This window comes from Pseudopodoces humilis, chromosome 5, assembly GCF_049639895.1.
Source record: "Pseudopodoces humilis isolate 2021_Gansu_Grassland_sample_001 chromosome 5, ASM4963989v1, whole genome shotgun sequence".
Lineage (NCBI taxonomy): Eukaryota > Metazoa > Chordata > Aves > Passeriformes > Paridae > Pseudopodoces > Pseudopodoces humilis.
The window spans coordinates 2,205,776-2,227,550 of NC_142204.1; the positions used below are offsets into that span (position 1 = coordinate 2,205,776).

General features: G+C 44.0%; 3 protein-coding genes across 3 annotated transcripts in view; 1 reads left to right on the plus strand and 2 right to left on the minus strand.

The window, feature by feature from the left end:
* Window positions 1-1,947: 1,947 nt before the first annotated feature.
* On the minus strand, window positions 1,948-7,604 carry LOC102108600 (aldo-keto reductase family 1 member B1-like). The gene is made up of 10 exons (XM_005530565.3): window positions 7,476-7,604; window positions 7,227-7,394; window positions 6,799-6,915; window positions 5,508-5,585; window positions 5,141-5,263; window positions 4,544-4,644; window positions 4,283-4,364; window positions 3,704-3,787; window positions 3,226-3,308; window positions 1,948-2,568 (listed from the first exon to the last, which is right to left on the minus strand). Exons 1-10 carry the CDS (start codon window positions 7,557-7,559, stop codon window positions 2,526-2,528), a joined length of 963 nt encoding a protein of 320 aa, XP_005530622.2. The 5' UTR covers window positions 7,560-7,604; the 3' UTR covers window positions 1,948-2,525.
* A 262-nt stretch (window positions 7,605-7,866) lies between these two features.
* Window positions 7,867-21,775, plus strand: part of BPGM (bisphosphoglycerate mutase) — a 34,677-nt gene continuing 20,768 nt past the window's right edge. Inside the window, exon 1 of the mRNA XM_088055300.1 lies at window positions 7,867-8,051. The gene's annotated coding sequence lies outside the window, so the exon portion shown is untranslated. The remainder of the gene's footprint in view (window positions 8,052-21,775) is intronic.
* Window positions 9,017-15,874, minus strand: LOC102108775 (aldo-keto reductase family 1 member B7-like). The gene is made up of 10 exons (XM_005530566.3): window positions 15,698-15,874; window positions 15,183-15,350; window positions 14,052-14,168; window positions 12,827-12,904; window positions 11,958-12,080; window positions 11,395-11,501; window positions 11,152-11,233; window positions 10,610-10,693; window positions 10,096-10,178; window positions 9,017-9,640 (listed from the first exon to the last, which is right to left on the minus strand). The coding sequence occupies exons 1-10, from the start codon at window positions 15,761-15,763 to the stop codon at window positions 9,598-9,600; spliced, it is 951 nt and encodes a 316-aa protein (XP_005530623.2). The 5' UTR covers window positions 15,764-15,874; the 3' UTR covers window positions 9,017-9,597.

Here is a 21,775-nt window from a genome sequence, read left to right on the forward strand (position 1 = left end):
TTGGGTATCTGCATGGGTGTAGTCATGTTTCCTCACAGTCTGTTTTACTGAGGGCTTGTAAAGCTAGATCAATGTCAGCACAGCCTGGCAGCCAGAGCAGTCCATACTTTCACCACAGAGCTCTCCAGCATTTCCAGTTACACTCCTGGCACTTTCACATGCTATGTACCAAGACTCCTCCCACAGCTCTTGTCTGCACCAACTGGTCAGTCATGGTTCATTATATCCAGTTATTTTAACTCCTAATCACGGCAAGCTCTTGATGCTCCTGTGACATTCAGTCTCTCAGCCTTTCTGCCATCTGTAAAGAACCTTTCATCCATGCACTCACACCCACAACCCAATTCACATTGCAATTGTACAATGCAAGCAGCTCAAGTTTGTCTAAGTGTTTTTACCCACTGCATACCAAGTTAAACAGTAGTACAGCTGACTAAGTCAGTCAGCATTGGGCTCTAATGCTATTAACCTTCACAAATGCTGGTTTTTGTTAGTCCTCAAGGAAGTCTCTTGACCACTCAGCTACTCAAGACACAGCTCAACCTTCACATGCATTTCTCAGAGCTCACAGCTTGGTCTGGTGTGGGAGTTATGGATCAGAATGCAGCAGATGTTCTGCCAGCCCCAGGCACACGTGGACACACGGACACCCGAGCTGCCACACTGTCACAGCACCTCCCAGCTATCCTAGCACTGCCCAGCCAGGCTCACCTGCACCTCCACCAGGAGGGAGATGATGGGACACTTGTGGCTGGGTTCTTTTCCCCCTTGGACTGAGTTTGATGAGAGAGAGGCAGTTTTCTCTTCAGACTTGGTTGTTTATTCTTCTCTAATCTATATTACATATATACAAGGCACAAGGAGCTACATGCACTAAGATAGAAAGGTGCAAAATGGCCAACAAAGAACTTCTTCAAGGTTTTTTATATGTCCATTTACCCAATTAACAAATGCCAAGTTAATTATTTTTCTTAGTGACCCAATGACCCAACACCTGTGAGCTGCACTGTGGCATTTTCTATTCAATCATTACTACCCAAAAACCTCTGGAAGAAGAAAGGAAGAAAAGACAGCACCCTAAATCCTCCATCTTGTCTTTTGTTTTCTAACTAGTTTAAACCTTTAACCTTTTTACCTAGTGACTTAAGAAAACTCTTACACACTCACACCCCTAGTTTTTCCATTTAACAGTTGTTTTCATGGTGTTATATGAAATTCAGTGCTTTCTTAGATGTCAGAGCCAGGTATCAGAGATAAGGGCACACACTCTGTGCCTCTGACTCCAACAGGAGAGGCTTTGGCAAGGGAAGCCTTTATTCATTCACATGGTTACAATGAGCAGAGACCTGTCCCAGTGAATCAGCACATCCTGAAGGGAATAGAATAGAGTAGAGTAGAGTAGAGTAGAGTAGAGTAGAGTAGAGTAGAGTAGAATAGAGTAGAATAGAGTAGAATAGAGTAGAATAGAATAGAATAGAATAGAATAGAATAGAATAGAATAGAATAGAATAGAATAGAATAGAATAGACTCGACTCCAGTGTCAGGCCCTGGGCAGCAGCTCAGTATTAACATATTCCAGTTCCACTATGCACCCTCTGTGCTGTACCAGCCACTTGCTGAACACTGCTTATCTCCCCTCTCCCCCCAGTCTCTGGTACTCTGGGCTTTCAATAGCCAGATACCAGCACTGGCTACCAATTAAATCAGTGCACAGTGATACCCAGGCAGAGTTTTCAGCAGGTCAGGTGTTGGTCTCCCGTTGCTTGTTGATCACAAGATCTCAATGCTCTTGTGACATCATTTAAAATTGATCAGGGATGATTATTTCCAATTACATTTTATATCTGATTTTATCCAATTATATTAATTATTTTCCAATTACATTGTTCATGCAAGTTTCTTGGTTTGTTAATTTTAGAATTAGAATAGAACTTCCAAACCAGCAGTAATCCAAATATTTTTATTTTGGTCAAGAATGAAATTGAACATCAATCTCTTTCCAGTTTCAGCCTGTAAAAAAAGTGACTGAAATAAAGCCCAGTATGAGTTGGTATTCATCTGGACGCTTCTCTCATTTATTTTTCTTTCCCAGAAAGCTTTGGGCTGTACTCTAGAAGTTAATTTTAATTTTGTCTTTTACCTTCAGGCAGTGATTATGTGATTATTCAGGATGTGTTTTTCTCCTGCACTTACATATCCTTAACCCTGCAGCCTTAAATGGTGCTGATGTAAGACAGTAGATAAAACCAGTTGCTCATTCCCTCTTCTGTTTTCTCCTTTGCTATTTCAGCCATGCAGAAACACTCATGTAATGAGAATTATCACAGCCCACATTTTGTTCTTCAGAACAACTGTACAATTTCCTTCCACCAAAGAAAAAAAACCCAAAGTCACTGAACACAATAACCTTGCCTTTGCTGGCAAGAAGGATACAGTGTGTAAGCTACATAGTGCACAGTTTGAGGCAATGGTAGAAACTCATTAGACCCTGGAGGCCTGAGAAAGGGCAGGAAAAAACCCATCTTCAGTATTCTGCATTGAAAGGGTATGCCTTGTGATTTTTGCACCTGGAGGAAATTAAAGAGGAAAGATTACTCAAGGCTAAAATAATTAACTTAAGAGATTTGATAATATAGAAACAGCCTACAGGACCAAGTACCAGCCTTTCTGTTATTCAGGCATTGAACAGTGGTGGGACCAAGTAGAGAGTTAACTCTTTTTAGATACAGAGTTAAAATTCACACAGAGACAGCAGCACTTTCTGTGGCCTTGCAGCCAAGACTTCCTGTTTTGGCTTCCAAGGTGCATATTTGCAAGCAGCTGTGCTTTGTACTGCACAACAGATGGTTATCCATCCCCACAACCACCTGTGTAAGAGCTGACATCAATTTCTAATACCCCACAGAAAAAAATTACCCAAAATTTAAAACAGCCTAATGCTCATTTATCCCATATGGACACAGCCAAAGTTATCAACTAAAATCCTCATTTTGGAACTCCAGGCATATAAAGTTTCCTGGAGAATGGATTTACAATGAATACACAGCACAACTTACCCTTGCCTTTCAGTGAATAAAGTGGAAATATAACAACAGATGCTTTGTCCCCAAAATTATATCAGATTTCAAAATATACCTAATTTGAACAGCTATAGCAGTCCCTGTGAGATCAGAATAAAGATCACTGAAAATGTAAGAGTTTGAAGAATACAAACTGCCACTTACGTGACCATTTCACAGATTCTCCAGTTTCTGTTCAAGCTAAGAAGAGTTGCCATCTCCTCTTTAGTCAGTTCAAAGTCAAACACCTAAAAAGAGAAAACCAGCTGGATTTAACTTCTTTAAACAAATCAAATCAGAAGCAAGATTCACAAGATGAAAGAACAACTTCATATCAGAAAGGATGCTGATTACAAGATAGATTCATGAAACATGGAAAGGAAAAGAGGTATCTTTGGATTTTCCAGACTCTACTGGCAGAGGGAAGAAATAGAAGGAGACACCACATAAAGTGCCTGATAAGGTTATCAGAATAGTGTTTGCAAGAGCTCTGTCTGTTCTTCACTGCAGTTTTCACTGTAGCCCTGCCTTCCAGACAGACAGAAAGAGCCCAGTCCTCTTGCTGCAGAGGCCATGGCAAGGGTGATAAAGGATCACTGCCCAGCCATCCCTGAGGGGCAGCTGCTCAATCCCAATCCCTCACCTGGAAGTTCTCCACAATGCGCTGTGGGGTGACAGATTTGGGAATCACAATCACATTTCTCTGGATCTGGAAGCGAAGGAGAACCTGCAAGAAGAGACAACTTAATCCTTCCTCCTGTTCCAACAGCTGTTTTCCCTAAGCTATAGCCACTTGTGCAAGCTGCATTTCAAATCATCCCTGTCCCTGCAGTCCAGGTTGCACTGCCTGGAGAGCAAAGAGGAGAGTGGTGGAAGCCCCCATGGAAGGTCTTCTTTCCATTCTGGTTTTGGGCCAGTCAATTCCTTTTCTTAGCACTCAGAAGTTTTGCAGTATGTACAAAGCTTACATTCTCTGCAAGAGGACTTGAGAGGGGAAGTGACAACTGAAGATGAGTCAAGAATATTTTCTTGACTGATGGCCAGAGTTAGTAGCAGCTTATCTTGTAGGCCACAGAATGGACAGCCTGCATTGCTTGTTAACAAGAGAAAAAAGCAGGATTGCTAACAGGTAACACCACAGCAGCTGTGCCCTCTCTTCAGACAGAGTTTCCTAAATTGCTTTGTTACAGGAAGGGGTATCCACTGTCTGACACCTACTCACCTGGGCTGGGGTTTTGTTGTGCTTGGCTGCAATCTCCTTGATCTTTGGGTCATCCAGAAGAGAAGGTGCCTCTGGTTTAGAACTAGACAAAATGGGGGGAGAGAAGGATGAAACAACGAAGAATCACTTCAGAAAGATTCCATCTAGCCCCATTAATTAAAAAAAAGAAAAAAAAAAAGGAAAATATATATACACCTGCACCATTACTCAATTAGTCTGAATGCTTCAGACTTAAATCACACAAACCCACTTGGAAATTACCCATCAGGACGTCCAAGGGGACAGTAGGCTGTCACAGTGATCCCTTTGGAGTGGCAGTAGTCAATCAGCTTCTCCTGGGACAGGTATGGATGACACTCAATCTGTCAACACAGAAGCAGAGAGTGAGAGCTGTAAAACTACTGTAGTTTTCCCTTGCTCCAGAGATTTTTCTGAATCCTAATTTCCTAATTAGTGATTGCCTTCACCCAACCCTGCAGGTGGCCTATGTGACAATACAAGACTATAATTCTGTAGGGCACCAACTTTTATACTGAATCTTAACATGCTTTTTGGATTTTTTTTTCTGAGAAGCTTTGTAGGAGTCAATCATTATGTCAGAACAATTGCTCACATCTGGATTCTTCATGCCTCTAGAGAGAATGGTTCCTAGTAAAATACTCCAAAGTTAGCGGTTCAACAAGGTGAGAAAAAAAGGAAATATTCTGGTTCTGTTTGTATGAAGAAATATCCAGAGAGAGGGATTTAAACTACATGCTGTATCTACTTTGTTCTCTCTTTTTCCACCTCCTCATTGAACTGTAATCAGAACTTTATAATCCCTGAGAAGTATTTCCCTGCAGTCACTTTGCAGCTTACTTGGTTATTTGCAGGCTTGTGCTTCAGTCCTGGCTTGTTCAAGATTCTTTCAATCTGCTCACGGTTAAAATTGGAGATTCCAATGGCTTTTACCAGACCAGCATCCACCAGCTCTTCCATGGCCTGGCAGAAAAAGGAGCACAGTCAGCATGCAGCGGGTAAGACGTGACTGAACACATTCTTCCTGACATGCTCTGTTCTTCTTCATGGGGAGCACACTTTTAAAAGCTGCCGTGTGCTTCTGTAAATTCTTTCCAACTAACTGGGAATGAAAATGGATCAACACAGATGAACATTCTGCAACTGCTGAAGGCAACACCACTGCTGAAGACAGAAGATGTGACTCTCCCGCTCAGGATGAACTCACCTCCCATGTCTGTAGAATATCTGTGTTGCTGGGGATGGCCATGCCTTTGTCATCTACAGGGAACAGCTCCTCTCCTGCCTGTCAGTGAGAGAGAAATTGCTTGAAAATCTCTTGTTGAGTCCATTTAAGTGCTCACAACCACAGCACCTTAAATTTCTAGTGCAAGAGCGCTAATTCTTGTCTACATTCAGTCATTCCTTTCTGAGAAGTGGAAGGAATTTAAGGCATTTTTGCCAGTGACCATTCCCCATAGGAACAGGTTTTTCTGCTGGACCCCTGGAAGCGATGGATCACCCAAACACCTACAGGGAAACAAAGCAGTCAGAGCTGCAGTCTCCAGCCTCACATGTGCTCCCTTCAGGTGCTGTTCTTCAGTTCCCACTTAGCAAGAACTGCTTTGTCCTTTTTCCAGGGGGGGCATCAACACTTTGGTCTACACAACACCAGATCTACTGAAAAGAGGTTTTATGTGCACTGACAGCTCTTCCATGAGAATGCTCAGTGTAAAGCCACCAACACTAGGAAAGTTAGAAGAGCCTTTGTGTACAAGTTATGAAAAAATGCCAAGACTGAACTGTGTTTAGCAGCTGTTTGCTGCTGTCACCATGAGACAGTTTAATTTTCATGGCTCTGTTAATATAAAGTTAAAATAAAGCATGACAAAAAGATGAGCATGTCAAAGGCAACAGATAGAATGGGGAGGGATCAGACTGCAAGAGGACAGAAAGGCTGTGACTAGAAATATTCCAACTGAGACATCAACTCCTTCACTGATCTTGGAGGGCATAAATTCTCTAACAGAAGTTTCACCTTTTTAATTCCTGTCTCAGTGGAACAATGCTGAGGCTCCTACAAGCAAGGTCAGCTCAATCTGTACTGCACTAAGGACTTGGTGATTGAAATGGAAAATAGATATGCTTTCTTTTGCTGATTCTGTAGCACAAAAAGGAAAATTGCAGAAAACCAGCAAAAAGCAACCCTCCTTCCCACAAGGGGTGAATTTGAGATGAATACACACTGGATTTGCAACAGAAAAGTAAACCAGCCTGTCTCTTATGCTTGGAGCTGGGAGAGCTGCCTCTAGTTTCTCTAGTTTTCAGGCCATCATTCCCAGGATCAAACAATTGCCTCTAGGGCAGAGACTAAGAGCCCGAGTCACATGGCCAGGGTCAAGCTGAGCACCAGAGCAGTGCTGGCACAGATAACAGGCATGGAATTGTCAGCCAGAACAATTGTTGGGCTGTTAAACCAGCCATAAGAAACAAAGTTACGGGCATTGCTGCTACCGTACCTTGAAGCCAAAAGGCCAGTGGACAAGGTAGAGATCCAGGTAATCCAGCTTCAGGTCTGCAAGAGTCTTCTGGCAGGCTCCCTTCACCAGAGGCTTCTCATGGAAGGTGCACCACAGCTGGAGACACAAACCAGGGCTTTCTCAGACTACTCAGACTGAGAATTCCTGGGTTAAAGCTCTGGGGTGCTCCCCTGCACAGGAATGCTGTTCTTTGGAATGGGATGGAACGAGGCCAGCATAATGCTCTTCGCACACACTGAGCTCTCGGCTGTGTGGCAGCGCAGGAAGCAAGAAAATACCAGCAATTAACTCATTTACATTACAAACTCCTTCAGTGCTACGGCATTTAATGTGTGTAACTGTTCCTACTGTAAAAACACCACCGATAAAACCAGCATGTCCATAATCCACGGCCATCTGATCCATACCTTACTGACCACGAAGAGGTCCTCTCGCTTCACAGCACCTTCCTTGATTTTCTGCTGGATCCCTTCCCCAACTTCCTTCTCATTCTGGTACACGTAGGCACAGTCGAAGTGGCGGTACCCGGCATCGATGGCAGCCATCACCGCAGCTGCCACCTTACCTGGGGGGGACTAAAGGGACAAAGGGCAGGGCAGGTCTCGGTGAGGGGTTCTCAGGCGCTCCCCCGTCCAGCAGCGCGGTGCCCGCCTCACCTTCCATGTTCCCAGCCCCATGAGGGGCGCGCTGGCGGCGGTCCCGAGCCTCACGTACCCCGCCATGCCCGCCATGCCCGCCATGGGTACCCCCCGTCCGCGGCCAATCAGCGTCCCTCGCTCTCTCGCGAGCCCGTCGCGCTGATCAATCACCGTCCCCCGCCCCCGCGCGAGCCCGCCACGTCGACCAATCAGCGTCCCCCGTTCCGGCACGAGCCCGCCGCGTCGACCAATCAGCGTCCTCTGTCCCGGCGCCAGCCCGCCGCGCTGACCAATCAGCAGTGGAGCCCGCGGCCAGTGAGGCCCGCTGCCGGCCGTGGGGGCGGTTCGTGTGGGAGGGAGGCCGGGCGCGCTCCCGGCTTTCCCCCGGGAGAAGGGTGAAGTTCCTTGTGGAAAGATTAGGGCTGGGCTAAGGTGTGTCCCTGTGGTTCGGCTGGAGTTCCTGCAGGGATCAGCTCCCGCAGTGTCCACGGGTTGTCCGTGCGTGTCTCGCTTGTGCCATGTCCCCCGGTGTTCTGACCCCCTCTCGGTTCCCTGAGAGAGACACAAACGTGGGACAAACAGTTCCGCTTTGGGGTGAGTTTGCGAGCAATTTCGGAAATGATCAGGACAAATCACTTCATTTAAAATGCTAAGGGAAAGCGTGTTTTAGTGTGTTTTCAAAACTACCGAAGAACACCGAGTTTTCAGCGAGTATCACAATGATCACCTTGTTCCTCTGCCTTCAGGGAGGTGCAAACCGTATTTCAGAAGGAAATACGTACGAGTGTAGCAATAAATGATAGGTGGCCTTTTAATTTCACATTAGAAACTGCCTTTGCAATTTTGGAGAGGCAAAATATGCTGTACGGATGAGGTGTTGAAAGTGCAGTCAAAAAGAAATTAATTCATCAACAGGATCCTTCGAGTGCTCAATAATGGCCTGTTAGGGCTGCTTGGGAGGCTTTGCTGTTTGCTGGTACTTGGGGAATTCATTCAGGTACAAGCAGAAATCTGAAATATGTACAATGGTGCCTTTTTCTCCCACAGAGAATGTCTCTCCCACAGAGGATGCCCAAGATTGTTCTGCTTCATTTAACTGGAGACAGACAAGATAATTAGTTTTCCCTTTAATCTTCCTCCAGTTTTCTGTCAGTGCTGTCAGCTGTCCCCTGCAGGATGTGGTATTGCAGTTCAATCACATAAGAGAGCGGGCTGAGAAATGCAATTTCTCCTTCCTCTCCCTTTCTTCTGTGAACTCATGTTCTCCTTTGAAGGTTGCTGCCTGCTTTTCCCCATGAGGGACACCTTGGTCTTTTAAGAGAGGGTTTTGGGCAGAAGGTTTTGTGTTTTGCTTTGTTGGTGTGAGGCCTTGCCCAGACCATGCCAATTCCTGCTTCTGTCCTGAAGGTGTGGCAGGGCCTTTGAGAAAAGTGTATTTATTGGAACAGAAAGTTGATGTTGCTAAATGGTGTGCATTGGTTCAACTTCCAGATGCTTGTTAAGGTAGGAGTAAAACAGGGGAGTCGAGATTTAATCTGATTTTAAGACATTGGCCTCTTTCTTGCACTGAGTTCAGATCAAGCCAGGAGCATCCTCTGAGGTCCCACCAATGTGTCTGTGTCTTCTCAAGAGGTTTTTTTTCTTTAAGACTTTAGCTTCTGATAATTCTTGTATTTGTTAAAAACAGGGCTGTGCCCAGGGCTTGGGGGCTGTGGCCAGCAAGGAGGGGACAAGGTGGATGCTGAGGGATGGCAGGGGAAAATGCCGAGTGTCCCAGGCAGGATCTGTGTCCCCACAGTGCAGGTGGCTGCAACCCACCCCTCTGTGCATCTCTGGGCGGGAGGGCCTTGGGTTTTTCCTACAACAGACAGAAAACTTTCCCTCAATTAGATTTTTGCATTTTAAAGTTAATTTTATTTAAAATGCGTGACACCTCTGATGAAATTGTGGACCTGTGGGGTGTACTTGTCAACATCTGGTTTCTGCTGATGCATGACTGAAGGCAACCACTGAATAGTGGTGCTGTAGAAAATACTCCTTCCTTCTTCCAAAAAAGCCAGATTTCATGGGATAAACATCCCATGTCTTCACTGGCAGCACCAGGGCAGATGACACTAGAGGTCTAGTGTTTCAAGCACCTTCAGTATTCTGCATGGAAAGGGTATTCCTTGAGATTTTTGGACCTGAAAGAAATGAAAGTGAGAATGTTATTTTCACACGTGATCCAAATGTGATGTAGAGATAATGCTGTGTACATGGAGGAGCCACCAAGGGAAGACCTGCATCATGCAGTCACAGCAAGAACAGGTGGAGATACATATTCTCCTTTCTCTGATACAGACTGAGATGAGTTGAACATCCAGAACCCATTTTTTGTGTCATTCAAGTTACAGAGAGATTCCTGAAAATTAAGAATTAAAAATGAGAATACAGTTTGGTTTAATTTTTGTTTTGTTTTTAAAGTGAAAATATCAAGCCTTCTCCTGAAAATGTTATTATTTTGGGACAAACCAGTTGGAGTTTGAGTTGGCATGATTTTTAAATAAATTGAATTTCATGTTAGAAGCTGTGACACAAAATTCCATGCACAGAATATTCAGAATTTAAGATTTAGAAGAAAACAAGCAGTGTCACTTACACATTCATTGCACAGACCCTCCAGTTTCTGCTGAAGGTCAGAATAGTTGCCATCTCCTCTTTAGTCAGTTCAAAGTCAAACACCTAAAAAGAGATACAAGTGGAAATCACTTCTTTGAACAAACTTAAGAGAAATACAAGAGCAGCTCCACACTGGAGAATCCATTTTCACACATGGACCGCTGAATTATGAGCAACCACTTGTTTTATGGACGTAAGGGATTATTTTATGACCATTGTTAATTCTAGATGAGATGTTTCTGGCATGTTCCTGTGTGGGGATTCCAAGCAAACTGTGCCTGTTCATCCATCCACAAGCCATGGAACAGGGAGTAATATCATGTAAGGATTGCTGATTAAACTCTCCAAAAGTAGGCCTGGGTTAACACACAGTAAAGTGTAGTTAAGCATAAAGCAGAAGTCCAGTCCTCTTGCTGCAGAGGCCATGGCAAGGGTGATAAAGGATCACTGCCCAGCCATCCCTGAGGGGCAGCTGCTCAATCCCAATCCCTCACCTGGAAGTTCTCCACAATGCGCTGTGGGGTGACAGATTTGGGAATCACAATCACATTTCTCTGGATCTGGAAGCGAAGGAGAACCTGCAAGAACAGACAACTGAAGCATTCTTCCTGTTCCAACAGCTGTTTTCCCTAAGCTATAGCCACTTGTGCAAGCTGCATTTCAAATCATCCCTGTCCCTGCAGTCCAGGTTGCACTGCCTGGAGAGCAAAGAGGAGAGTGGTGGAAGTCCCCATGGAAGGTCTTCTTTCCATTCTGGTTTTGGGCCAGTCAATTCCTTTTGTTTGCATCTGGGATTTTAGCAGTCTATGCAAGGTTTACATTTTCTGCAAGAGGACTTGAGAGGGGAAGTGACATCTGAAGGTGGTCTAGAATCTCTTTGATGGCCAAAGAGTTAAAGGTGTGTCCTGGAAATAATAGAATAAAAAAATCTGCATTGTTAGGGAAAAATCAGAGAAGTGCCACAGTTCATGGGGAAGGGGTAGAGGTTCTACCCTTTTTGGAGCTCTGTTTTCCTGCATTGGGAAGGAGTGCTCACCTGTGCTGGGGTTTTGTTGTGCTTGGCTGCAATCTCTTTGATCTTGGGGTCATCCAGAAGGGAAGGATCCTCGGGCTTAGCCCTACACAGAGAAAACAAACCAGTGGCAAGAAACCTCTGCAGAAAGATTCAGCACAGCAACAGAGATCTGTATTTAAATAAGAAATGAGTGGTGTGTGTGCAGTCTCAGTGCTTCAATCATAACCTCCACCAGCTCCCTGGCAGATTGCAAAGCAAATTTACCATGGTCTATCAGGAGAGCCAAGGGGGCAGTATGCAGTCACAGCCAGCCCTTTGGACTGACAGTACTTGATCAGCTTCTCCTGGGTGAGGTATGGATGAGATTCAATCTGCCAACACAAAAACAAACAGTCTGACAGTGGCAGAACTGCTGCAATATTGTGCTCCAGAAATTTTCTCCTAATCGCATTAGAGGCTGATTTTTTCCCTGATTTGACAATGGCCTCCATGATAAAACCATGATAATAATGATACAAAGTGTTTACACAGTTTTTGCTGTGGGGTGTTTCACAAAACTCATCTCTGGGTTCTTTATTATTCCAGAAAGACTGTGTTCAGGAAAACTCTTGCTTAAACAGTGGCTGAGCAAGGTGATACTAAATAAATAAATAAATAAATAAATAAATAGAAGTATCTAAGTGCTGTGCTCTGAAATATCCATAGAGAGGAATTTAAAGTACATGCTGTGTCTGCTTTGTTTTTCCTTTTTGCATCTCCTCATGCAACTGTAATTGGATCTTTATAATCCCACAAAGCCAGTCACCTGCAGTCACTTTGCAACTCACCTGGACATTTGCAGGCTTGTGCTTCAGTCCTGGCTTGTTCAAGATTCTTTCAATCTGCTCATGGTTGAAGTTGGAGACACCAATGGCTTTTACCAGTCCACAGTCCACCAGCTCTTCCATGGCCTAAAACAACAAAAACATCATCCAGTGTGCAAAGCAGCTCATGATGATTTTCCTCCTAATGTGACTTGTTTCCCACCACAAGCAGCACAAAAGAACTATTTAGTGTTGCAAAGTTCTCTGAGGGAAAAGCAGATGCTGGCACATTAATGCCATTTCACCCAAGCCCAAATTCTCATTCCCTGAGTGTGTAGAAATTCACACTGAGTTGCATGAGGAGAAGAATGATGACACTCAGTAATCCACCATTGTGCAAGCAGTGGAGGGCTGTCCCACACATTATAGGCCAGATTTCAACCTAAAATGTCTTTATTTCTGTGAAATTTGTTTGAGCAACTCAAGAAAGGCACAGGAACTGTGGTGAAAACAATTTGTTATTGAAACAAGTTGTTATTGTTCCGCAGTGAGATTTTTCTAGCTTCAATGTGGTGGCCACTGGAAGTGCTTGTGCCGCTCCAGTCAAGTAAGACACTCTGAGAATAGGAATAACCAGGGAAGGATTAAGCATGCCCATTATGAAAAGCTATTTTGTACTGCCTTATTAAGTTTAAATTTAAGTTTGTAATTTTGTTTAATAAGGCAATAAATTTAAGTTAAATAAGGCAGTTTGTACTGCCTTATTAAATTGGTTCCTTCCAACTAATTTTGTGTGAACGAGACAACAGTTCCCTGACTGCTGAAGGTAATGCAAGCATGGAAAAGACTGATGAGGACAGAGGATATTCCTCTTCTGCTCTGGCTGAACTTACCTCCCATGTCTGTAGAAGATCACTGTTGCTGGGTATTGCCATGCCTTTGTCATCTTTGGGAAACAATTCCTCTCCAGCCTGTCAGAAAGAGAGAGAAAAGGCTTGAAATAATCTCTGCTGTGACACTAGCTGTGTAAAATCACCCAACAGGGATGTAAGGAGCTAAAGTTAATACTGCATTAAAAAAACCCAACAAAACAACAAACAGTTCTCTCCATAACTCAATTAGTTCTTTGGTCACTTCTTATTCTTAGTTCTTGAAGTTTTGTCATCTACTATGCCAATAAAGACAGGTGTTTCTGCTGGACCCTTTGAAGTGATGATCCACAGAGTGCATGCAGGGAGGTGGTTAACTTATAGAACAATATTCTGGAGTCCTACATGAGTTCTCTTCAAGTAGTGTTCAAATAACAGTTTCTTTAGTTGTTATTAAAAAGGATATAATGGAGGATTGACTTGGGAACACAGACCTTCATACTGGAGTGCATCTGCTGACAGATGTCCCATAGGGATGCTCATTGTTGAAATTGCTGTATTAGAAGAATTAGAACAGCTTCTAACTGGACAGTATGGCCAAAGTATTTTGAATTATTTGAATTATCTTAATACCACAATATTGTGCAGTTTCACCTGACAACTTTGTCCACATAAAGCTAACTAGAACAATATTGAAGGAATGGAGTTGAGCTCAAAAGCATAAGGTAGAATAGAGATTTTGATAGGCATCATCTTTTTGAGATCCAAAGTCTTTGAAACAACATTAAGGCTCCTACAGGCAAGGTCAGCTCAATCTGTACTGTATGAAGGATTTGGAGAATAAAGAAAGAAATGGGAAACAGAAGTGATTACTTGCACCATGTGATTCTGTAACCTGCAGAGGAAAGAATTTCTGTCAGGCAGCAAACTGCACCCCTCTGTCCCAGGGGCTTTTCCTTCAGAAGAGCACGCTTTGGGTTTGTAAAGGAAAGGGAAAGAGGAACAGCTATTGCTTGCAGCCAGGGGCTTGACCTTAGTGCTGGGTCTGCCTGCCCGTTATCAGGAGGGCAGAGGACGCTGTGCAGGCAGCGCTGTCGGGGCAGAGATCAGGGGCAGAGTGGGATGGGCAGCACTGGGGCAGTGCTGGCACAACAGCCACGGGCTCTTTCTGGAGCAGCAGTGGTGCTGCAAGTGCTCCTGGCACTTCTGAGGAGCTCTCCCAGGAATGAGACCTGCTGTTACTGTGTACCTTGAAGCCAAAAGGCCAGTGCATGAGGTAGAGATCCAGGTAATCCGATTTCAGGTCAGCAAGAGTCTTCTGGCAGGCTTTCTTCACCAGAGGCTTCTCGTGAAAGGTGCACCACAGCTGGAGACAAAAGCAGGGCAGACTGTGACCTCCTGGTTAAAGCTCTGGGGTGCTCCCCTGCACAGCACAGAAATGCTCCCTGTTCTTTGGAACGAGATGTGGCATGAGGCCAGCCTAGTGCTCTTCAGATGTGGCAAGCTCTGGGGTGGGCCTGGCCTGTGACTCTGGGGGCAGTGTGTGCCAGTGTCAGGTTCCATGAGTTCACCCATCATTTGCGCTACCCTCTTTGCCCCAGGGTGTGCCCTGGCAGTAGGGGGCTCCCAGAGGCAGTGGTGTATCTGTTCTTCCCGAGCACGCACAGAACTCTGCACTGCATGTAGCAGGCAAAGCCAAGGAGATATAACACAAACCATAAAGAGTGGTTGCCCCCAACCTTTACTTAGGTAAGAAGTAACTCCAGATTCCAGCTAAATAGCCTGATTTTTGTAATAAGAAGGAAAACTCACCATCCCCACCTTCCTTGGGACATGTGCTGAGTGTCCCAAGGTGCCCTGAAAGACACCTCCCATGGCAGGGACACCCCTTTGGCAATGCTCTGAGCCAGCTGCTGGAACAAGCACCAGGTAGTGACAGGCCTGTGTGCTCTGCTGTGCTTTAGCAGTCAGCAGGGTGTCATTAGCAAGCTGCTTCTGCCTCTATCAGTCCTTTACACTGAGTGGTCTCTGACCTCTGCATCACTTGTTTCTACCTTGTTTGGGGCTATCTGGTCCACTCTGCCTTTTCCTGCTTCTCTTCTTTTGCTCTGATCAATCCATCCCCCCAGGAGTGCTGGGTCACCACAGCAGGGTGCAGACACGGTGTGTCATTCCTAACTCTCTCTACAGAAAGGGGTGAAGCTGTAAGCTTGTATCAGCAGTAACCTGAATGCTGCTATGATTTGCTTTCTCCTATAACGTAAAGTTTGTCTCTACTTCTTACCTTCCTGCTACCTTCCTATTTTATTTCTAATAAAAATACTTTACACAAAGCATTCCCCCAGCTGTGCTCCAGGCTGCAGGATCATTTGATCCTTACCTTGCTGACGACAAAGAGGTCCTCTCTTTTCACAACTCCTTCTTTGATTTTCTGCTGGATCCCTTCCCCAATTTCATTCTCATTCAGGTACACGTAGGCACAGTCGAAGTGGCGGTACCCGGCATCGATGGCAGCCATCACCGCAGCTTTTGCTTGCCCAGCTGCAGACTGGAAAAAATGCATAAATATTAAGAATCAGTGCTTGTTAAAGACCTGTATTCTAGGGAATAAATAAAACCAGGAAAACCGTGTTAGGGAAAGCAATCCCTCCCCCCAGTCCAGGTTGGTGGGGTTTTTCCCTTTACAAGAACACTGTTTCTTGCAGTGGTAAACACGGACTCCAGGGCTGGAAATCAACCTCCAGCCATTTATGTGTAGCTCCACTCCAACTCCCACTCAGCCCAACAGCCAGGCAGAGCAGAGCCCCAGGACAGCTGTCCAGAGTTGGACCAGGGGCAGTGGAGTTTTGTGCTTGGGAGCTCTGGAGTACAGGTGCTTTACTCTGTAGCTCTTACCTTCCAGGTGCCCAGCCCCATGAGAGGCATCTTGGCAGCGGTGTTCAGCTGCACATAGGTGGCCATGATCCTGCACTCCCTCCTGGTTGCTTCAGCACAGCTACTTCTTGCCTGTCTGGTTTTACAGTGGTCACTGGCCAGGGCTGCAACAGTGCTGCAGTGTCACTGGTGCCCTGGGCCCTCCCACATCTGGCAAACAAGGCTGTGACTTTTCCTCTTGTACACTCAGCTCACAAAGGTTAATGGGAAAGCTGAAATCAATTAAAGATTGACGAGGTGATTGTTGGAATCTGAGACACAGAGTGTGTGCCCTTATCTCTGATGCTTAGCTCTGAGTTAGATAAAGCTAAAAGTGTGTGTAGATTAGAGAGTTTTCTTAAGTCACTGGGTGAAAAAATTAGATTAGAGTTTAAACTAGTTTAGAGAGCAGAAGACAAGATGGAGGATTTAGGGTGTTGTCTATTTTCCTTCTTTCTTCTTCATTTTCTTCTAAAAGTTTTTGGGTAATAGTAAGTGATTGGATAAAAAATGTCACAGTGCAGCACACAGGTGATGGTTCATTAGGTCATTAAGAAAAATAATATATGTGTCTATTGTTAATTAGATAAGAATAAGTATAAAGATAAAAAAGCTGCACAGTTCGAGGCCATTTTGTGCCATCAGAGCCCAAAGTGTGCCAGGTTGTAGTGATTTGAAATTGTGTAGAAAGTCTGGAAAGACCTGCCAAGTTTTGTGACAGCATCCTAATAAACACGAGAAACAAGATCCTGACGAGCTTTGGAGTTTTCTTCCTCACCCAGAGAACTGAGATAAACAGAACTCCCCATGAGGGAGTATTCTGAAGGAGCTTGGCCCAGAGGGGACTGAGAAATCCACATGACAGAAGAAATACAGCAGAATCAAAAAAACAGATTAAACATTACAGTGATTACTTGGAGCTTGGCAGTGGTGTGCCCTGCAGACCTTTCCCTTATGAGAAGATAAGGGTTGAGGGCAGGTGTGTCCTGGTCCTGCTGGTGTTTCTGCCAGGATCAGCTCCTGCAGTGCCGTCTCCCCTTGATGGAGCCTTGTCACCTTGTGTGCTGATGAAGTGAGACAGTTGGAGAAACCTCAGGGGGAGTTTGCAGAGGAAGAAGGAGCTCCTTTTCACCCTCCCCAAAAGTGTTGGTATCCCCTTCTCAGGCTGAAAGGTGAGGCACAGTGTAGGACAGGGAAATTCACACAGGGCATGCGTGCCAACTGTGAGAAGTAAAATTAAGTCCCTGTTTTTCCCCAATCTTAACAGAATCATCCCTCTGGTAAAATTCCAGAACTGCCCTTCCTTTCCTTCCTTTCCTTCCTTTCCTTCCTTTCCTTCCTTTCCTTCCTTTCCTTCCTTTCCTTCCTTTCCTTCCTTTCCTTCCTTTCCTTCCTTTCCTTCCTTTCCTTCCTTTCCTTCCTTTCCTTCCTTTCCTTCCTTTCCTTCCTTTCCTTCCTTTCCTTCCTTTCCTTCCTTTCCTTCCTTTCCTTCCTTTCTTCTTTCTTTCCTTCCTTTCTTCTTTCTTTCCTTCCTTTCCTTCCTTTCTTCTTTCTTTCCTTCCTTTCCTTCCTTTCTTCTTTCTTTTCTTCCTTTCATCTTTCTTTCCTTCCTTTCCTTCCTTTCCTTCCTTTCCTTCCTTTCCTTCCTTTCTTCTTTCTTTCCTTCCTTTCTTCTTTCTTTCCTTCCTTTCTTCTTTCTTTCCTTTCTTTCTTCTTTCTTTCCTTTCTTCTTTCTTTCCTTTCTTTCTTCTTTCTTTCCTTTCTTTCTTCTTTCTTTCCTTTCTTCTTTCTTTCCTTTCTTTCTTCTTTTTCTTCACTTTTTCTTGTCTTATCATTTTTTTAATAATATAATTATTTATATTCTATTTTGTTTTTATATATTTATTTTTATATATTTATTTATAATTACTTATTATAATATTTATTATATTATTATTATTGTGGGCAGCAGGCATATCTTTGTGTCTTGTTTTTTTGCAGCCAATGAAGTAATAAAAGAGTTTCATAATGCAAAGACATGTGAGTGTAGAAGTGTGCTGTAGCTTCATGGTCACTGTGGATGCCATATATAATTACTGCCACAAACTAACACACCCTTTAGCACAAAACCAGAGGAGGATCCAGGGTGGATGGATGCGTTTTAATGTTTGCACACACGGGGGCAGAGTTAAACTTGTTTGTGGCCACTGCTTTTGCATTTCTTCAGTCTTAACTCAGCAGATTGAACAGGATTCCTTAGATTTTGTAATAATGAGAAGTTGGAAATCTCTCTTCCTCTGCCTCTTTTCCTAAAAAAGGATAAGAAGAAAAAAAATAAAGATGGCTTACGTTTGTAATAAATAAATAGACTTGAAAATTGTCTGGTAGGGACTCAAAAGATACAAATCTCTGTTTAAAGAGGAAATTGCAAGAGATAACTGCAAGCCAGTTCTCACTAACATACCAGTTTTCTAAATTGACTGATCCTTAAACTCAAGACATAGAAAAGAATTCCATTTTCCCTGCTGTCTGGTGCTCTGAAATGTGAGTTGGTCTCCAACCAGAGGTGTTCCAAAACTCACACTTTTAAGCATTGTTATGCACGTGGACGGAAAATCAAGTCTGTTTTCTCCCTCCTATTAACAAGGCGCTTACCTTCATCATTTGTGTCCGAGGAGAAGCAGAAAGACTATCTAAAATTTAATATGGTTGGATTTACTACAACTGGGAGCACTCTCCTGTGCTCAACAGCTCCAGCTTTTGCCTGCAGCTGTCTGTGGGGTCTGTGGCCATGTGCAGCTAGTAGGGGGCAGGGTGTGCTGTACAGATTTGGGTTGTTAACTGCACATTTGTGGCCAGAAGCCACAATTTCCATTGGGAAATTTGCCATGGATCCAATAGTGTGGAAAGGAGCCATTTGGTAAAATGTTTGCCAGCTCTTTGTTCAGCCAGTGTAGTACCAAATTCTGTCTGACCTATGCTGTATGTTGGCCCTGGTGTGCTTGGAATGGCTGGATGTTGAGATTTCAGCACTGTTTTTCTGTGCCTCATCCCCAGGGATCCCCTGTGTTCCCCCTGCAGCTCCCAGGGCAGCAGTGCTGGTGCCTCAGGAAAAACGGGGAGAAAAAATTCCTCAGGATCTGCATCCCAGGGTTGACCTGGCCATGCTGGCCTCTGGGGGCAAACCAAGAACAGTAAGAAGAGTAAGAACTGACCTTTTCCTTCTTCCCAAGGACATACCCCACTCTAGTGTAAACCAGTGAGCTCAAGAGGTGCTGGGATATCATGCAAAGCTGAGAGAGTAGCTGCTAAAAATGGCCTTTTTTAAATACTTTTTCTCACTATATGTCACCCTCTGGATTAAGATGGGCCTCCCAAAAGGAGTAATCACAGTCTGATGTTTCCACAGCACTGGGCACACAAGAAACCTGAAACAATATATTTTGGGTTCTGAGAAAAACCCAGGCAATTGCTTTCTGAAGCTGGAGTAACTATTACTGTTACAAGTAGAGGAAAGGGGAAAATCTGGGGAATGTCAAGTTGAAACTACCCTGAAGAGGAACCTTTTAACTGAGCAGAACTGCAGGAAGCTACAGTTTTTGAGAACTACATCAAATGGGGTGGTGGTTTGGTGATAAAGAGAAGTGTAACTTGCCAACAAATGGGTACCTGGGGGTAAACAGGACAGGAAGAGAGAGTTAATGAAACTGTCAGGCAGTGGGGAGCAGACCCCTGGAGGCAGTGGAGGAGGTGTTGACAGCAGACAAGGGCAAAACAAGGCATGTTCATGATATTCCCAAAGAATAATATAGTTGTATTTTCTTCTGAGTCTTGTCTACATGAAAATCTTGCACTGTTTCATTATGCTGATGCAAATGCCTTTTTTGGACACATATCAGTTGAAGTATGTTGTGTATTGATTTAGCTTAAATCCCTTCCTTACCACTTCAGTTAAAACAGTAGAAACGATTCCAGTAAAATAACATCCATCCTCCCAAAGACTTCACATTAATTTAACAGCGTCAGTTTTTGAACTGGTTTAATTAAACTGCAACTTCCTTGCACAGGCCAGGACTGGTTGCTGTGGAAGCAGAAACATGTCAGTGTCTTTTGTGTCTTTTCTTTAACTTCTAAAAAGAAACCTTCTGATCACAGACTGGAGAGGTGGATTAATGTGGGACTGGCAAATACTTTGCTTGATTTTCTCTAGGTCAAGCCCTGTAAAAAGAGGAAGTACCAAAGCATCAACAAAGACCAAACCTTCTCAGTTGTTTCTGTGGGAGAATGGGCTTTGTAATGAGGGGAGAGGCAACTTCAATTAAGTAGGAAGAACACCATGGCCAGCATCCAAACCCATCTCATCTATAAATGGAAAATTTGCCCATCCCAGACCTACATTCCTGTCCAGTTCTGTTGGTAGGCATGGTTATCACAGGAATGGGATTTTCCTTTCTTGTATATGCAGACTGTAGGTTTTCCAAAGCTCATCACTTTAGAGAACAGTTGACTATTTTTCTTGCCAGGTGGAGGCTCTTATTCTCACGGAAAAATATTTTCATGCTTCCTTTCAAGTTTCAGCAGTAAGCCACGTCTGGTTTTGACAAGGAAAGGGATGCTTTGAATGTCTTAAGAGTAGAGGAAGAGATAAGTTTTCCCTTTTAAAAAAACACAAAGGTTTTGAAAAGTGTTGGAAATATTTGCCTCGTGTTTGAAAAACAAAACAAAATGAAGCACACAGTAAAACCAATGAGTTCATCTTGATTAGGAACAACATGAAAAATAGCACTGTGGAATCTGTACAGTTGGAGCTGAATAGAAATTGCTTTATAACCTGAACTCGTACACAACAGGGTAGCCAGATTGTTTTAGCTGACTGAGTTACTCAGGTTTTGTAAATAGGAGAGCAGAACCTCATGTGGTGTTTCTCCCGTCACATGGCAGGACCCGTGGGCAACAGGAACGTTTAGTGGGGATGTGGAAGGTCCAGTGATTCCCACAGAAGCTCGGCTCATTGTCCTTCACTAATCCGTGGCTGTGCAGTTATTGCACTCTATGCTCCAGGTCTGCTCTGGGCTTGGTCAGATGGGCTCCTGCACTCTCAGCATCTGTCATTTCCAGAAGGAATTCAGGATGTGCAGGGAGGAGGCCATGGGCTGAACATTGTTCTAGCACGAGGCTTCCAGCAATTGTCTTGGCTGGGGACTCAGCTTGTCCAGCAGCTGGAATGTGTGTGGAACCCAGGGGCTGGGCAGAGATGGTGGCCACGTGTGGGTTGCTGCAGAGGCCAGGAGAATTGGTTTGGCCTGGGTGTGTTCCCAGCTGCCCCCCAAACCACATGCAACCATAAGAGCAGGTAAAGTGGCTTCTTCATCTCTAAAGTTTCTGGATCTTGAAAAGGGCAAGAGACCTTGGTCCAACAGCATGTGCCTCATTTTGTGGTGTGTTTCTAGAGACATTATACCCTTCCCCAAAAAGAAAACAGGTTGTTGCCAGATGAATCTACTGCTGCAAATTCCTCCTTAAGAAGGGCAGGACCTAGTGCCCATTTTTTTCCCTCACACATCCTTGTATTGATCTTGGCTCAGTCCCGTGTTTGATATATTACAGATGCAGTACCCAGAAGAATAAGGACAGCAATATTGAATGTTTAAACAAGTACTTGACCTATCCAAAATGTTGAATGTTGGATAGTGCTGAAGCAGAAAAGTCTCTTTTTAAGATAAAAAGGAGAGAAATACTGAATTACAGGTAGAATATTTTTCCTGGCCCTTCCATGGATAGCTAGATCTGGTGACAGTATAGAGGAATAGACTAATTCTGAATAGAAAAAGAGTAGAAGTCAGGCACAAAATTATTTCAGTGAATGGTTTTCCATGTAAGTAAAACAGATTTGAAAAATTTGAATTGAAAAACTCCGTGAAGTTGGATATTTTGACTCTCCATCATGCATGATTTATTAGTCCTGTCTGTCTTTCCACTCATGCTCCTTTTTTGTTAAAGAAATGAGGTGGGGTGGAGGAGGAGGAAGCATGAATTAACTTGTGATACACAGCTATTTATTTAGCAACCTAAGTCCTAAAG

Bases quoted from the DNA above. Each gene is read 5' to 3' on its own strand.
- LOC102108600 (XM_005530565.3), bottom strand. From the start codon at position 7,559: ATGGCGGGCATGGCGGGCATGGCGGGGTACGTGAGGCTCGGGACCGCC. The intron at 6,916-7,226 runs GTATGGATCAGA...TTGTGTCTCCAG, and splicing joins ACCTCTTCGTGGTCAGTAAG to CTGTGGTGCACCTTCCATGA. The intron at 3,788-4,282 runs GTGAGTAGGTGT...CTCTTCTTGCAG, and splicing joins ACAACAAAACCCCAGCCCAG to GTTCTCCTTCGCTTCCAGAT.
- LOC102108775 (XM_005530566.3), bottom strand. From the start codon at position 15,763: ATGGCCACCTATGTGCAGCTGAACACCGCTGCCAAGATGCCTCTCATG. The intron at 10,694-11,151 runs GTGAGCACTCCT...CTGTTCTTGCAG, and splicing joins ACAACAAAACCCCAGCACAG to GTTCTCCTTCGCTTCCAGAT. The intron at 9,641-10,095 runs GTAAGTGACACT...CATTTCTTTCAG, and splicing joins AGGGTCTGTGCAATGAATGT to GTCCAAAAATCTCAAGGAAT.